This window comes from Halichoerus grypus, chromosome 6 (assembly GCF_964656455.1).
Source record: "Halichoerus grypus chromosome 6, mHalGry1.hap1.1, whole genome shotgun sequence".
NCBI lineage: Eukaryota > Metazoa > Chordata > Mammalia > Carnivora > Phocidae > Halichoerus > Halichoerus grypus.
This window is the reverse complement of record NC_135717.1, coordinates 66802092-66817780: the sequence shown is the minus strand read 5'-3', so window position 1 is coordinate 66817780 and position 15689 is coordinate 66802092. Positions and strand designations below refer to the sequence as shown.

The window sequence follows — 15689 nt, the reverse complement described above, 5'->3', positions numbered from 1 at the left end:
CTAACTATTGAATAACTATCTTGAGTTTTTCAACTATTTAGGATAAGTCCATATAATATGAGGCCAAACAGGGATGCACTATTTCTGTCCCAGAACAGCTAAGGAAAACATTTACTGATGAAGTGCTGCTTAAGCCTGCACACGTTATTCATCAATAAATCATGTGCAAATGTGATACTTTTGGCCAGACAGTAAATTGCTTGGAATTATTATAGTTCCCACAGGTAGGTATTCTTAACATAGCCAATAAAAGAAAAAGTATATCTACAAATGATTTCAAGCTTTTTGACACAGATAAATGTTTTATATGGGAACACAAAAGGTTATTAAAAGTCTATGAAATGCAAAATTGAATGTCTCTAGGTAATCTCAAAATAAATACACCTGACATTTTAATTTGCAAACTTATGCCTTTAAATATAGGCTTACACTAGCAGAGAAATGTTAATGTTGACCTGACTTTCTACTTACCATTTTCCAAGTACAGCAATGCCTGTGATTATTGAAAAAAATTTGATGAGCTCATTAATACCCAAACAGGTCAACGAACTATAGCTTGTTATTTATCCAGTTATGAGCTCAGATCTTGGCACGTAAGTAAAGGGAGTTTGTATTTAATTATTTGGCTTTGACATACATTCATTTCAACTTACAAGTTTTATATATGTATATATTCTTTTAATCTGGATTTTTAGAACACAATTTAATTTTTAAACTAATGAAGACTTTGCATTTTTACTCACCAACCTTCCAACTTCTGTTCCCCCCAAATAACTTGTGACTCTGTGTCCTAATTCCAAATGAAGCAATCAACCACCTTTTCCACTTCCTTAGTGAGAAACACTTACATTCGGTCTTCTGCTGTCTTTATGGTTCAGCTTCTCTGTCTTGTCAGCTACGTGAGTGGAAGGACCATATTAAACTCATTACCGTGTCTTGCAGGGTGTCTAGCCAGTGAGCACAAGCCTGCCTCTCCACCCTCTCCTCAGACGGTGTGATAGGGAGAGAATTGGTTCCCAAGGGGCTAGGCTATGCTGTTCTTTGTGCTGAGCTCCTGGAGAACTGTTTTTCCTCCCTCTGCTGAGCCCTTCTGCTGTTGACGTACGTCTTCCCCACCTTCTCTTACTCTCCTCTCTCCTCCTTTTCCTGTTCCCTTTCTCCTTATAGATATGTTTTATTGCTGTATTTGCTAGCTTTCTAGGATATTATTTCCCTGCCCCGGCCGGGGCTGCTTTAAAATCTCGCAATTAGAAATGTTTTGCTTTGGATCGATTCCAGCGATTGGAGAAGATAGTTTGGTAAGATGTGTGCCCCACATTAATTCTGTGAGTTTTTGTAAAAATGCAGAAGTTTTACTCATTAGTCAATTATATGGAGAACCCCTTTGTGAAATAGGAGAGCTGTGGAATTTTATTTTGTTTGGAAATGTGGGTTAGTCACAGGTATTACAGTATTATAAATTAGTACAAATGGGTACTCTTTGGTAAAGTGAGATAAAACATTGAAAGGCTGTAACTATAAGTAGATCTGCCTTTCATACACATCTCATACACAATGTTTGTATCATTAAACTGAAGAATGAATTTCTGGACACAAGGTTTCAAGCCTATTGAAATCCATTTCTATGTAGATTGAAGGAGGATGGGGGATGGAACTTAATACTATAGGATAAATAAATCCGAGAGAAAATCGAGGAGACTATAGAGTGATGCCAAGAATGCAGTTGGTCAAGATTTTAGGTAGTTTGGAGGGACAGCAGAGACTGGGTGTAGAATCATGCTTTATCTCCCTTATAGGCATTTCCTTGTCACTTGAGGATAAGATGTCAGTACTACGCTGGCATCAGCTCCAGGCTCAGATGGCAGATTATTAGCAAGCAGGCTTGGAGATGTCTGCCCCTGCTCTGAAGGGCTTCATTCAGATGGTCTTATTCCTGAGTCCTTGCTGCAATAATGGAAGAATCTAGGGTTAATCCCCAGGGCCATGTTCCCAGGTGTGTCTCTTCCCTACAGGAGGCCTATTTCTACACCTGGGATTTTGATCAGAGCCCAGCCAGGGAATCAGGATGATGAAAACATGGATTTAGAAAGCTGAGTCCAGCAGCAGGTGGTATGCAGACTGAATCAGGGTGGGAAGAGACAGAAGGCCAGTGACAAGGGGGTTACATTGATAGTGAGAGTGTGCTGGGGGCTTGGAATAGAATAATGTCCTTGCAAGCAGCAAAGAAATGACTGGGAAAGAAAACAGGCCAGTTTATGAGGAGGCTTTGATTTGGGGCAGATTAAGTTTGAAGAGAGTGAAATACCCAAAGAGAAATGCCCATGCCATAGTTGGAAATAAAGGACTGAAGCTCACATTCTTCATTAGAAATCGAACTACTGCTTCAGAAACCAGGGGAATGAATGAGCATGTGGAGCATATGGGCTTATTTTTGGCTTTTTATTCAAGATTGAATATGACTAATCAGAAAGTAGCTGCTTCCCATTTGAGTTAGTACAACCAAGGCAATATTTTTATTTTTTATTTATTTATTTATTTTTTATTTTTTTTAAAGATTTTATTTATTTATTTGAGACAGAGAGAATGAGAGAGAGAGAGAGAGCACATGAGAGGGGGGAGGGTCAGAGGGAGAAGCAGACTCCCTGCCGAGCATGGTGCCCGATGTGGGACTTGATCCTGGGACTCCAGGATCATGACCTGAGCCGAAGGCAGTCGCTTAACCAACTGAGCCACCCAGGCGCCCAAGGCAATATTTTTAGATCAGAATTCCAATGTTATCCCAATGGCAGTCTTTCCTTAAGTATTAGTTTGCCATCTTACAAACAGATTGCTTCATCGGCCTTTTTTAAAAAAAAAATCTTAAAGAAAGTAACATTTTATTTGGTAATTTTATGCAACTAGCCAGTAGATAAAAAAAGATTAATTAAAGAAAGATAAATAGCAAAGTTTGAAGCAAAAAGAGAAAAATGTTTAGTTTCCTTCCAGTTGAAAGCTCCTACACACTAAAACCAAAAGTGATCTAGCCATGAAGTTGGGAAACAATGCCCTTTTTAATGTAAATTCACAAATGTGATATCATTCTTGAACCTGAGATCCGTGCGATCATTGTCCCTGGGTCCCAGGGGGATGGTGATGTTGTCTGGCCGTGTGTCACTCAGTGGAGAGTGGCCAATGTAGGCTGCTGAGTGGCAGCATATGATCTCAGCTGGGCATTACCGCACATCTATCCTCTTTCCCCACCCACCGTGTGTTGGTGCGGGGGAGTGCCTAATTTTTTTATTGTATTTGAGCAAATTCATGAAACACTGGTGTTGATTTCACCTTGCATGTGAGCCAGGGGTCTTGCTAATTAGTCTTCTGTTATGTATCCACAAATTCAGATTTCTCAGGCTCTGAAAAGTGAAGGTACTTGGTGGCTCCCCCCAACCCCCAGCTTAGCCGTGACATCTACTTCACCGTGACATCTCAAAGAATCACATCAGAAATTCCACAAGGCTTCCCAAGAGACACTGCAGGCTCTGTCCTTGGCACGTTTTGGATTTCCCCTCTGGGAGGGGATTCACCGCAGAGACATTTTGGAAACTTTAAAACCTTTGTTAAAGACTACTTTTGTGGCATTCAGTTCCTTAATGATCTTTCAGGAACTGATTAAAAACATACACACACACACACACACACACACACACAACCACCTTAATTGGTTAAAGAGTTCTTCTAAGTGGTAATTGGGAGTTATAGGATTTTTCATTGCAGGAATTTGATGTACTTTGCAATCAATTACAGTTAATTAAATTCCTTTCCCATTACTCGGGTTTTGGGTATGGAGGGGCAGGTAGTGTGATCCTTGTTTCACTGGTGGAAAAGCTGAGAAATAGTTCACTCTGGGCCACACAGAAGGCGAGGCGGCCGCGGGCCAGGCTGGTGTCCCGGCTTCTATCTTTACTGCCTGTTGCCTGGTTATTCTGTCCCTCTGTCAAGAAACTCAGGGTCCAGACGGCCTGCAGGCCTTGCTATTGTATGCTCCTATTTTCTCTCTCACTTGGTTTTCTTCGTTTGAGTAAGAGACCTATTAAACAGGGAGCATTTCTTAACAAAGGAATTCAATGTTCATTTTTGGAAGGCAGTATGAGAGTGTGCTCTTTTGCTAAATTAAAGAGACGGAGAAGACTGTGATAGGACAGTGTTATTCATGTTCAACATACTCTTTAAAAAATGGAAAACGGTGGCCACTGTTTATAGATCAAATAAACGCCAGTAGTTAGGAAAATTACTCCCACCTTCCTGAGAAACAGTCTTAAGTTAATACATATAGTGTTGCATTGATGTGGGTTAAATTTAAAAGAAAATGTCTCCATGACAAAAAAAGAGCAGGAGGAGTTTTGTACTTAGAAAAAAAAAAAAAACAAGACTAGCTGTTATAAATCATAAGATATTTTAAATTGCATCATCTAAAAAATTTCTTAGTAGAGTTTGCATTTATGCAAACTTACTCTTAAATAATGCAGTGTAAGTCATGAACATATTTTAAGTATTTGGATTACTTGAAATGTGTGTAACTTGTATGTTCATATATTGCCCACAAAAAAATTATCCCTTTTTTATGACAAAGGAGGTAATGGAAGTGATGGAGAGGCTTATCTCCACAGAGGAATCTATATTCTACAGATAAACTAATAAGCTTTTTAGTTTTTGAGCTATAAATTCTTTTTGCCCCTTGGCTCTCATAAACAAACAAGAGTGGAGAAAGGCAAAGATAATTGGCCAAGTATGATAAAGTAACGCTACTGAATCATAACAGTTTATACCACCATTAGCTAGCAATGTACAACCACATCAACTTACCTACTGAAAAATGACATTAAAAATCTCAAGGGAAGTTTCTTAAGCTTTAACTCATCCATCCATCCATCCATCCATCCATCCATCCATCCATCAATGCATACTGTGAGCTCGCCCAGCTAGAGTATAATATTACACATTGTACGATATTACACATAGTATGATGTACACATAGTACACTATGTACACATAGTACGATATTACACATTGCCCATCTAGCTAGTCATAAGATTTTTGATTGGAAAGAATTTTGCTAAGTTTTATGTGCCGTTCTGTTCAGTTTTATGTAATCTGAAAATGTAATCAATCTTTTGGGGGAATTTGTTGCCTGATGTGTTTGTAGCAACACTATATAGTTTGTTCCTCAAAGTATGCTTTCCCCCAAATTTATTTGAGAGGCTAAATAAATTGTAGAAAAGTAGCGTTGCCTAGTTCCCAGTTTACATAATGCTCTAGGCTGCTTTACTTTTTATTTTAAAAACACATATTCATGTCCTATTATAGAAGTTTGAGCACACTGAAGAATTTATAAATAGAAGAGTTCAGGAGTAAAAGGTACCAGATTTGGTATAAGTGATCTTTTCATTTTATAGACTTCCATTGTATATACTTCCATTGTACTCATTATTAGAAGTTGCGTATTTGTAGGAAAAGTATTAAGCTCCAGGTCCCTTTTTGGTCCACTAGCCTTTGCCATTCCCACTGGCAAGGGCTGTAGCTCCTTTCCCAGCTCCTGCCCCCTGGGTGGGTGTGGCTGGCTGTGGCCTCCTGGTATTTCTGTGACATGCAGGGCTTAGCAGAAGCTTCTAGTTCTTCCTTATTTCCCTTCTGTATTTAAATTACTAAAATCTTATAAAAATAATACATTAACATATGCCCTTGGTAAAATTTAAGCAATGCAAAAGAATAACAGGGAAAGCTCCCTTCTAGATGTTTCTGTGTATATACATATATAATTTTTATACACAAAATGAAGTCATACTATTTGTTATGCTACAGTTTGCCTTTGATATTAAATGTGTTCTTGGTGATCTTCCATATCCGCCTCAGTCCTTTTAATTACCACGTAATATTTTACTATATGTATCTATCAATAACTTATGTGACAGTCCCCTTACTGGTAACATTTTGTCTTGTCCCCCAAATCAATTTTTATTATTACAACATTGCTGCAGCAAATATGTTTATGTATTCTTTGGATATGTAGCCTATTTCTGTAGGATAGATTCTTTGAAGTGGAATTGCTTGGATCAAAGAGTATGGACATTTAAAATTTTGATAGTTCTAATGGGACGGTATTATTCAATGGGTACAAGTGTTAGTTTCACAAGAAGCTCTAGAGAGCTGTGCAACATAGTTAACGACATTGCATTGTACATTTAAAAGATGTAAGAGGGTATTTGATCTCATGGTAAGTGTAAATACCACAAAAAGGGAGGAGGCATAAGAAAACTTTTGGAGGTGATGGATGTGTCTGTTACCTTGATTGTGGGGATGGTTTCACAGGTGTACACATAAGTCCAAGCTCATTAAATTGGTTACATTAAATATGTGCAGTTTTTTGCATATCAATTCCACCTCAGGAAAGCTATTTTAAACAAGAAAATATACACACAGTGAAGTGTGATAAGTACTCCACCAAAATTTTTTAAATTTAAAGGAAAGTAATGAAAAGTAAGAAACCAACCAAGCTTGGTTTGTATTAAAAAAAAAATGTTTTTAATAGCTCCTTACACAAAGCAAATGTCAATTTACACTTAATTAATAATATACCAGTGATTTCCAACCTTGAATGCAGAGTGAAATCAGCAAGGCTCCTAAAAACAAAACAAAACAAAGCAAAGACCCCCGATGCCCAAGTAACATCCATGGAAGTTTTAAACGAATTGGTCTGAAGTGGGGTATAGGCATTGATTATCTTTAAAATCTTTCCAGGGTATTAAAATTGTTTGTCTAGAAATAAGATTCTTTGTTACAAATTCTCACTAATCTACAGTCTTTTTTTATTTCTTATTTTGGCTAATTCCAATTGGGGAGGGAATGTATCATGTGTGAATTTGCATATTCCTGATTACTAGTGAGGTTGATAAATCTTTTCATGTGTCTAATAACCATTGTATTGTATACCTTGCCTATTTTTCTGTGGTTGTCTTTTGATTCTTAATGCAAATTAATCCTTCGTTATATTATTTGCAAATATTTTCTCTCAGTTTGTCATGTCTTTTTATCTACTCTTCTGTTTGAAAACTTTAAAATTGTACATTAATAACTATTACTGCCTTTCCTTCATGGCTATATTATAAAGTTTTGTGTCTTAGGAGCTAGGAAGGTTTTTCTGAAGTCATTCCAAGAGAACAAAATTTTTTCTATTTCCTCCTGGTAGGTTTATAGCTTAAAAAAAAATGTTCAGATCCTGAATCCATCTTGATGTCATTTTATGTGAAGTGTGAGGTTGGGATCTAATTTTACTTTTTTTCTTTGATGGAGAGTCCATTGTTTCAACACAGATTATTGGCTCCTCCACTCTTTCAGTGATCTGAGATATTATGATATTGTCATCTCATATGTGAGAGTTTGTTTCTGGATCTTTCTCCATTACATTGAGTTATTTGGATGCTCCCATGCCAGTTCCATGCTGTTTTAATTACTGTAACTTTGGTGTATTTTAATATTTGATTGGCCAGAGAGTTTTCTTAAATTTTTTAGAACTACTTTTTGCATATTTTCCATTCCAGATCATTTTTAGAAAAGTTGAAAATCAAATTAGAAAAAAACAAAACCCTCAAAAATGCTGTTGGGGATTTTGGTCAGTCTACATGAATTTATAAATTACTTTTGGATAAATTGTAATTTTTGTCAGGTTTTTATTTAAATTCCAGTTACTTAACCACAGTGTAATATTAGTTTCAGGTGTACAGCTTAGTGATTCAACACTTACATACAACACCAGGAGCTCATCACAACAAATGCCCTCCTTAATCCCCATCCCCTACTTAACCCTTCCCTCCCACCCACCTCCCTTTGGGTAACAATAAGTTTGTTCTCTCTGGTTAAGAGTCTGTTTCTTAGTTTTCCTCCCCGCCCCCCTGCCATGTTCATTTGTTTTGTTTCTTAAATTCCACATATGAGTGAAATCATATGGTATCTGTCTTTCTCTGATTGACTTATTTCACTTAGCATTATACTCTCTCTCCATCCATGTTGTGGTAAATGGCAAGATTTCAGTCTTTGATGGCTGAGTAATATTCCATTGTATATATATATATACACACACCATGTCTTCTTTATTTATTCATTAGTCAATGGACATTTGGACTCTTTCCATAATTTGGCTATTGTTGATAATGCTTCTATAAACATTGGAGAGCATGCACCCCTTCGGATCTGTATTTTTGTATCCTTTGGGTAAATACCTAGTAGTGCAATTGCTGGATCATAGGGTAGTTCTATTTTTAACTTTTTGAGGAACCTCCATACTGTTTTCCAGAGTGGCTGAACCAGCTTGCATTCCCACCAACAGTGCAAGAGGGTTCCCCTTTCTTCACATCCTTGCCAACATCTGTTGTTTCCTGTGTTGTTAATTTTATCTATTCTGACTGGTGTGAAATGATATCTCATTGTAGTTTTGATTTGTATTTCCCTAATGATGAGTGATGTTGAACATCTTTTCATGTGTCTTTTGGCCATCTGGATGTCTTCTTTGGAGAAATGTCTGTCTGTATTTTCTGCCCATTTTTTAATTGGGTTATTTGTTTTTTGGGTGTTGAGTTTTATAAGTTCTTTATAGATTTTGGATACTAACTCTCTATCAAATATGTCATTTGTAAAAATCTTCCATTCCATAGGTTGCCTTTTAGTTTTATTGTTTCCTTCGCTGTGCAGAAGCTTTTTATTTTGATGAAATTCCAATAGTTTATTTTTGCTTTTCTTTTTCTTTCCTCAGGAGACATATCTAGTAAGAAGTTGCTACAGTTGATGTCAAAGGTTGCTGTCTGTGTTCTCCTCTAGGATTTTAATGGTTTCCTGCCTCACATTTAGGTCTTTAATCCATTTTGAATTTATTTCTGTGGACGGTATAAAAAAGTGGTCTACTTTCAATCTTTTGCATGTTACTATCCAGTTTTCCCAACACTGTTGAAGAGACTGTCTTTTTTCCATTGGATTTTTTTTATTATTATGTTATGTTAATCACCATACATGACATCATTAGTTTTTGATGTAGTGTTCCATGATTCATTGTTTGTGTATAACACCCACTGCTCCATGCAGAATGTGCCCTCTTTATACCCATCACTTGGCTAACCCATCCCCCACCACCCTCCCCTCTAGAACCCTCAGTTTGTTTCTCAGAGTCCATAGTCTCTCATGGTTCGTCTCCCCCTCCGATTTCCGCCCCCCTTCATTCTTCCCCTCCTGCTATCTTCTTCTTCTTCTTCTTCTTTTTTTTTTTTTTTTTAACATATAATGTATTATTTGTTTCAGAGGTACAGATCTGTGATTCAGCAGCCTGGGGTGGGAGGGATGGGGTGGCTGGGTGATAGACATTGAGGAGGGTATGTGCTATGGTGAGTGCTGTGAATTGTCCATTGGATTTTCTTTCCTGTTGTATTTATTCAAGATTGTTGAAGATTAATTGACCATATAGTTGTGGGTCTGCAAATTTTAATAACATTCAGTTATCCTATTCAGCAACATGGTATGGCCATTCATTTATTTTTAAATTTGTATGTATTTTAGTAAAACTTAATAGCTTCTTTTCCATATATTTTCAACACATTTCTTGTGAGATTTACTCCTTGATATTTTTGTTATTATTATTTTACTAATACTGGCATGGGAACATTTTTCAAATTACACCTTTTGATTTGTTATTCTTAGTGTATGGGGGGAGTTACTCATTTTTGAATGTTGCCCTTATATCCAGTCACTTTATTGAGCTATTTCTATTAATTATCACAATTATTCAGTGTAGTCTTCTGAATTTTTTTAGGAAGGCAGTTATATTTGCTACAAATTTTTCCTCATTGCAATGACTAGGACATTCCAGCAGATTATCTATTTCTGTAAATGTTCCATGTCTATTTAAAAGGAATGTGTAGGGAATGCTTGCATTGTTCCATACCCATTCCCAATAAAAATTCTCAGCAAACTTGTAATGCAACAGTCTGAGTCTAATTTCTTTTTTCTTCTGGCACAGTATTTTCTCATTTTCTTTCCTGGAGTTCTCTTGAGTCTCATCTCTTGAGTCTGAGGTTTATGAGTGCTGAATCATCAGTATAAAGTCGGTTTGCAAATAAACAGAAGGCAAAGCAATGTATTTTTTTTTTAAAGATTATTTATTTATTTATTTATTTGAGAGAGAGAGAATGAGAGAGAGCACGAGAGGGAAGAGGATCAGAGGGAGAAGCAGACCCCCCGCTGAGCAGGGAGCCCGATGTGGGACTCGATCCCGGGACTCCAGGATCATGACCTGAGCCGAAGGCAGTCGCTCAACCAACTGAGCCACACAGGCGCCCCCAAAGCAATGTATTTTACTACCTTGACTTACGTGGTCATATGCCACTCACTCTGAGCATTGACTTTTTTACCGTTTCTGATCCTGGGAGATGAAGAGTATCTGTAAGCCAACCTCTGTGCTGGGTGCCAGGCCCTCTGTCATCATCAATAAAATAGTCACTGGCTGGGCTTCACTTTTCTTGCTCTCTGAGTGGCATGTTTGGAGGAAAAAAGTGCTGAGAACCTTGAAAGCCAGCTGGATGGCAGTGTGATGGCTGTGTCACCTCCCCGGGTCTCACCCACTGCCCCTTGAGTGCAGACAGTAGGGAACAGAAAAGGGGCTTCCACTCCTGATTGTGCCTCTGCCTGCCTTCTTACCTCGCTGTCACCATGTGGGACCCTGACAGGAAGCTCCGAATGATGGCCCTGTGAGCATGTAGCCCACCAGAGTTTCGTCCACTAGCTTGATGGTATCCTTTTCTGAACCACATTACTTGAAGTCTTTATGACACATAATGAGTCACCTTGACCTCTTAATCCCAGTTACCTCTTCTCTGGATAGCTGCAGTAACCTGCATGGTCTCCACATGTCCCATTTGCCCCTTCCTTGCAGGGGCCTCTTCAGCCGGAGTGATCTTTTAAAAATGTACTCAACTCATGTGAGTCCTCCCTCTCTGCCCCAAAACAACACCCTTGACTATTTCCTAACAATCTTGAATAAAGATTAAAATCCTCAACCTGGCCTATGGGCCCAGCAGATTCCTTTGCCCACCTAGATTTTCAACTTGTCTTGTGCCATTTGCCACTCACGCTCCGGGGCTCAGCCACACTGGCCTTCGTGAGGTCTTAAACAGGCCATGTTCCCCTCCTCCATAGGGCTTTACACGTACTGTTTCCTCTGACTGGCATGCCTTTCATCACGTCCCTCCTCCTCCACCAGGGAAGGCTCCCACTCTGTCCACACCTCAGTCCAGACATGCTTTCCTCAGGGAAACCTTTCCTGAGGTCCCGGCCCAAAGTCCCCTATTGCAAGCTTCCATAGCCGGCTGCTCTGTGTTGCTCTCCCATATTAGCACTTCCTAAAGTTTTCATTTATTTGGATGGGCTTCAAATATTAAAATCTTTCTTCTCCACAAAACTTGATGAGCTCCACAAGGCAAAGACCAGGTCTGTTTTTGTCTACCAGGATGTCTCTAGTTCCTGGCATCGGACTCGGTGAATAATACGTGTGCAAATTTGTTGAATGAAAGAATAAAATAGTGGTTGGAGGCAGCTTGCTCCCTGATTTAGTCTCGAATACATTCGTCATCTCAATTTCGTAAATGTTTATTTCTCTGTTATCAGCAGTGAGGGGGGTGGAGGTAGGTATTAGTCTATATACCAGATACGGTAATACTTTTTTATTTCAAATATTTTATTTAAAACAATGAGAAATATTATTTAGAAAAGTGTCCTCTACTGGCTTTCTCTTTCCAAAAGAAAATTTGAGGAAAATGTAGGAAAGCAACATTCATTCAACTTTTGCACGTTGGAAACGTGATTTTGACAATAAACAAATGTCTCCCAGTCATAGAAAAGAATGCAAACTGCAAAGTATCCGAAGGCTGACAGAGCTGGGAGATGTCTGAGAAGAAGCAGGGGCGGGAAGACGATGAGCAAAAGACTAGTACTAATTTAAGAAGTGGAAAAGCTCATTGGAGGCATTCTTCAAAACCCTTCAGAAGCTAGTAAAATAATATTTTACTATGTTTTCTCCAGCTCTTAAAACTTCACAAATGCAAATACGTGATAAAATGTGAAAATAAGTATTGGCAACTCATTACATTCTCAGGGGAGATTTAATTGAAAAATAAGCATATTTGCACTGCTTCTCCTTAGTAAGATGTTTATGGCATCTGGTCAAAGTAGAACAAACATTCGAAAATCCTTTGACATAGCTGGTATTTAAAGAATAGCAATTGGCTAACATTTGTGGCTCTGTATGTTGAATATTTTGGCTCCCATCCTCTGGTATTCATTCTGAAAGATTTATAATCCTTTGGGGAGTGTGGTCAGTGACAAGAGTAGAACTAAATCCTGAAATGTGGAAAAACTAACGTTCCCTAATATAAAACTGTTCTAAAAAAATCTCTCAAGCCTATGAATATGTTTCCAGATTTTCAGAAAAAGCTGATGATTTACAGAATTTTTTTTTCTATAAGGATCTAACTTCTTAATGATAAATGTAAATTTTCCATCCTTTGGCTTCAAAATTGGCTTAGAGATAACTCAGAAAAATATAACCTCTTACCTTTTGGGCATCTACTGCAATCACACGACTCTTTAAAAATGTTATGTCATTGGTTATGATGCATATGATGAAATAAAGCACAAAAGATAGAAATAATCTAGAAGAGAAAAATTTAGGAGACCTCGAAATGAAATAGGAAACAATGACTGTGTCGAATGTGTAAGTAGAAAAATGCTACCAAAGAAAATACGATGCAAGAATAGCAGTCAAGAAGGTCCTTGATCATGAGCAACTGAGAATGCCAGGACAGGACATTCTCCTTCAGAGTTTGATGTGTGTGGGTGGACTCTCTTGGCCTGACTGAGGCATGACATGATTTTTGACATTTTCTCCCTTTCAAGTCACACTTGAGTCTGAAGTCACTGCCTAAGAACTCTTCTATCTGAAGCTCCTGGTTTGCATTTTTAAACTTTTAAAGTGGGAGCCCAGCTCTGCTCCTTCGGGTACCCCAGGGGGATTTTCTGGCTCCTTTTAACCCATTTAAAATTCAGCAAAAGAGCCTTGTTAAATAATTCTCTCTCTCTCTCTCTCTTTTTTTTTTTTTTTTTGCTTTTTTCTATATTATTTTCTTGAATTATGGTTAGCATTTAGATTCTCCTTTGTGGTTTATTAAATATCTGCCTTCTCTTTTTCTAAAAGTAAGGCACCAGAAGTGCTAATGTGTGTGTTTGTGGGGGGGTCCTATACCCCCCAAACAAGGGAGATTATAAAATTGAAAGTAATAAGTGAAGGATTTACTATTTTATGTTTCAAAACCAACTGTAGGACAATTGGTGGTGTTAAAAATTTCTCTCAATATTGAGAAAAAGACATTAAAAGTTGTAAGAACAAAATTCACTATTTTCAATGTAAATAATAAAATGAAGGCTTATGCCATTCTCAATTTAATCTTGAATATAGAGGACATCCTGGGTTGCCCAGAAAGAAAATTAGTATGGAAAACAGACATTGACAGTGGTCTCAGCACAGGATAGTGGTTTGTAACATTTTTAGAGATGTAGAGGGATTTTTCTGAAAGGGTTAAGAGGAAAGGCTGAAGTCTAAACCTGTCCATCTTTTTGATACTTGCCCTTTTACAATCCCACTTCAGCTTCTTATTTTAAAAGTAACACATTGTGTTGAACTCACAAGAGGATTTGCGTGTGTGCGTGTGTGATATGAAAGAGGGGGTTGGGCAGCTTGAATATAATTTCCATTTTTGTGCTAAGTGTATATATTATATCTATGAACACGTATATACAATAGATATAGCAATATAAAGTAATAATTAGCAAATGAGAATAAACATAATTTGTAGGTGTCTTTCCTCAAAAAGGAGAGAGAGATTTATTTGAGGCCATTCATACTATGTTTTGATTTTTTTTTTTAAGATTTTATTTATTTATTTGACAGAGAGAGAGAGCACAAGCATGGGGAGCAGCAGGGAGAGGGAGAAGCAGGCTCCCCACTGAGCAGGGGGCCCAGTGTGGGACTCGATCCCAGGACCCTGGGATCATGACCTGAGCCGAAGGCAGACGCTGAACCGACTGGGCCACCCAGGCACCCCTATACTATGTTTTGAGGTTGAGATCCATGGCCATCTTTCATGAGCACCTTTTACAAAAATAGTTTATTCTTAGCTCTGTTAGAAATATTGCTCTTGTGTCTTATGAACTATTTCAGAGCTTATACTGGAACTCTTATTTACCATCCAGTCTTAATAGCAGAAGTAAGATGTACTATGCTGTGTCCTTCAGAAGATTTGCAAAGCATTAATGATGGGTGGACATTGCTTAAGAATTCCTGCAATGAATTCTGATTATAATTTCCTGGCAGGTCTGTTTCACTGATCAATCATTAATTTTTTTTTAAAATCTCCCAGATTGTTTTATCTTAAAGGAGCCATTCCCCACTACCCTTGACATCTGGTGATTAGCTAAGCAGACGTTGATTGCGTGATTCTCTTCATTGGGCCAGCATTGTGCTCACCATACTGAAGGCTTCTTTTTTTTGTCCTTTATCCACACACTGAGTCATCTGCAGTTCTTAGTGGAATCGCCTCCTCCTTCCCAACCCCACGGCTCTTCTCCCACTTACGCCCCCATCCCAGCAGGGATCATCATACCGCTTCCCTCATGGTTTCCCTTTCTCCAGGTTTCCCCTGTTCCAGACTGTTCTACATACATCTGTGAGAATCATTTCCAGACACGGTTTGGATTGCACAGTACTCTGTTCAAGAACTACAGGGACTGCCTGTTACCTCAACATAAAACTTACATTCCTCAGTGGATCTCTCAAGGCTTGCCCCTCGACTCTCTTTAATGTACTAATACCGCCTAATGCCCTAGCTGTTTAAAGCAGACAGACCACCTTTAAATGTTGACTCTTAATTGGAATAACGTTTTATGATACTCTGTAAAGCTTTCTCATGCTTCAACTCTACATGATTCATTTGACAAATTATAACCCACTCAGAGAACTTAAAGAAAGTTAACGTACCACGTATGGGGAGACACATTTCCCAGTTCATGGATTCATAACCATGAAGTAAATACGGAAGCATGATCTTATTTAACCTTTCTGTGGCCTTGCACCTTTGTAGGGAGGAAATCAGATAGCTACAGTGATTGCATTGTGCTCAATGAAGGATTTCAACTTAGCGCAGGAGACCTGCCAGTTGGCAATCAGGGATGTCGGAGGCCTTGAAGTTTTGATAAATTTACTTGATACAGACGAAGTCAAATGTAAGGTGAGTGGCTTACCTTACATGGGTGACGAACCTCGTTCATACCTCCATGTGCTTCCCTTTTTACTGATACATATCTGTCCCTTCTGCTTCGTTCTTGTCTTTGCCTGCTAGCCTCACTGATAACTTGCTCCTTCGGCTGTTCGCTGCTCTTCTCTTCACGGCTGTTCTTGTTTATCTTCTGGTTCTTTTCCATTAGTATGTGCTTCTTAAATGATGAATGTTTGTCGGCATAATTGAAGGAAAATGAGGCTATGGGTAACACCTGGGAATACAAAGTATTTCCTTAAAAAACTTCACTGGGGAAGGATTTGAGGCAGACTTGGAATTTTTAAAACT

At 38.3% G+C, this 15689-nt stretch overlaps 1 protein-coding gene and 1 long non-coding RNA gene across 7 annotated transcripts in view; one reads left to right on the top strand and one right to left on the bottom strand.

The window, feature by feature from the left end:
* ODAD2 (outer dynein arm docking complex subunit 2) overlaps positions 1-15689 on the top strand; it is a 185866-nt gene that overhangs the window by 39883 nt on the left and 130294 nt on the right. For 5 of the 6 annotated variants that reach the window (XM_036088826.2, XM_036088829.2, XM_036088825.2 and 2 more), the window contains one exon: positions 15207-15353. The exons of the other annotated variant lie outside the window; for it this stretch is intronic. In XM_036088826.2, the coding sequence (XP_035944719.1) occupies positions 15207-15353 (147 nt within the window). The remainder of the gene's footprint in view (positions 1-15206; positions 15354-15689) is intronic. 6 annotated transcript variants of the gene reach the window in all.
* LOC118533522 (uncharacterized) overlaps positions 15401-15689 on the bottom strand; it is a 203494-nt gene continuing 203205 nt past the window's right edge. The window contains exon 4 of the long non-coding RNA XR_004916270.2: positions 15401-15615. This is a non-coding gene — a long non-coding RNA (uncharacterized LOC118533522). The remainder of the gene's footprint in view (positions 15616-15689) is intronic.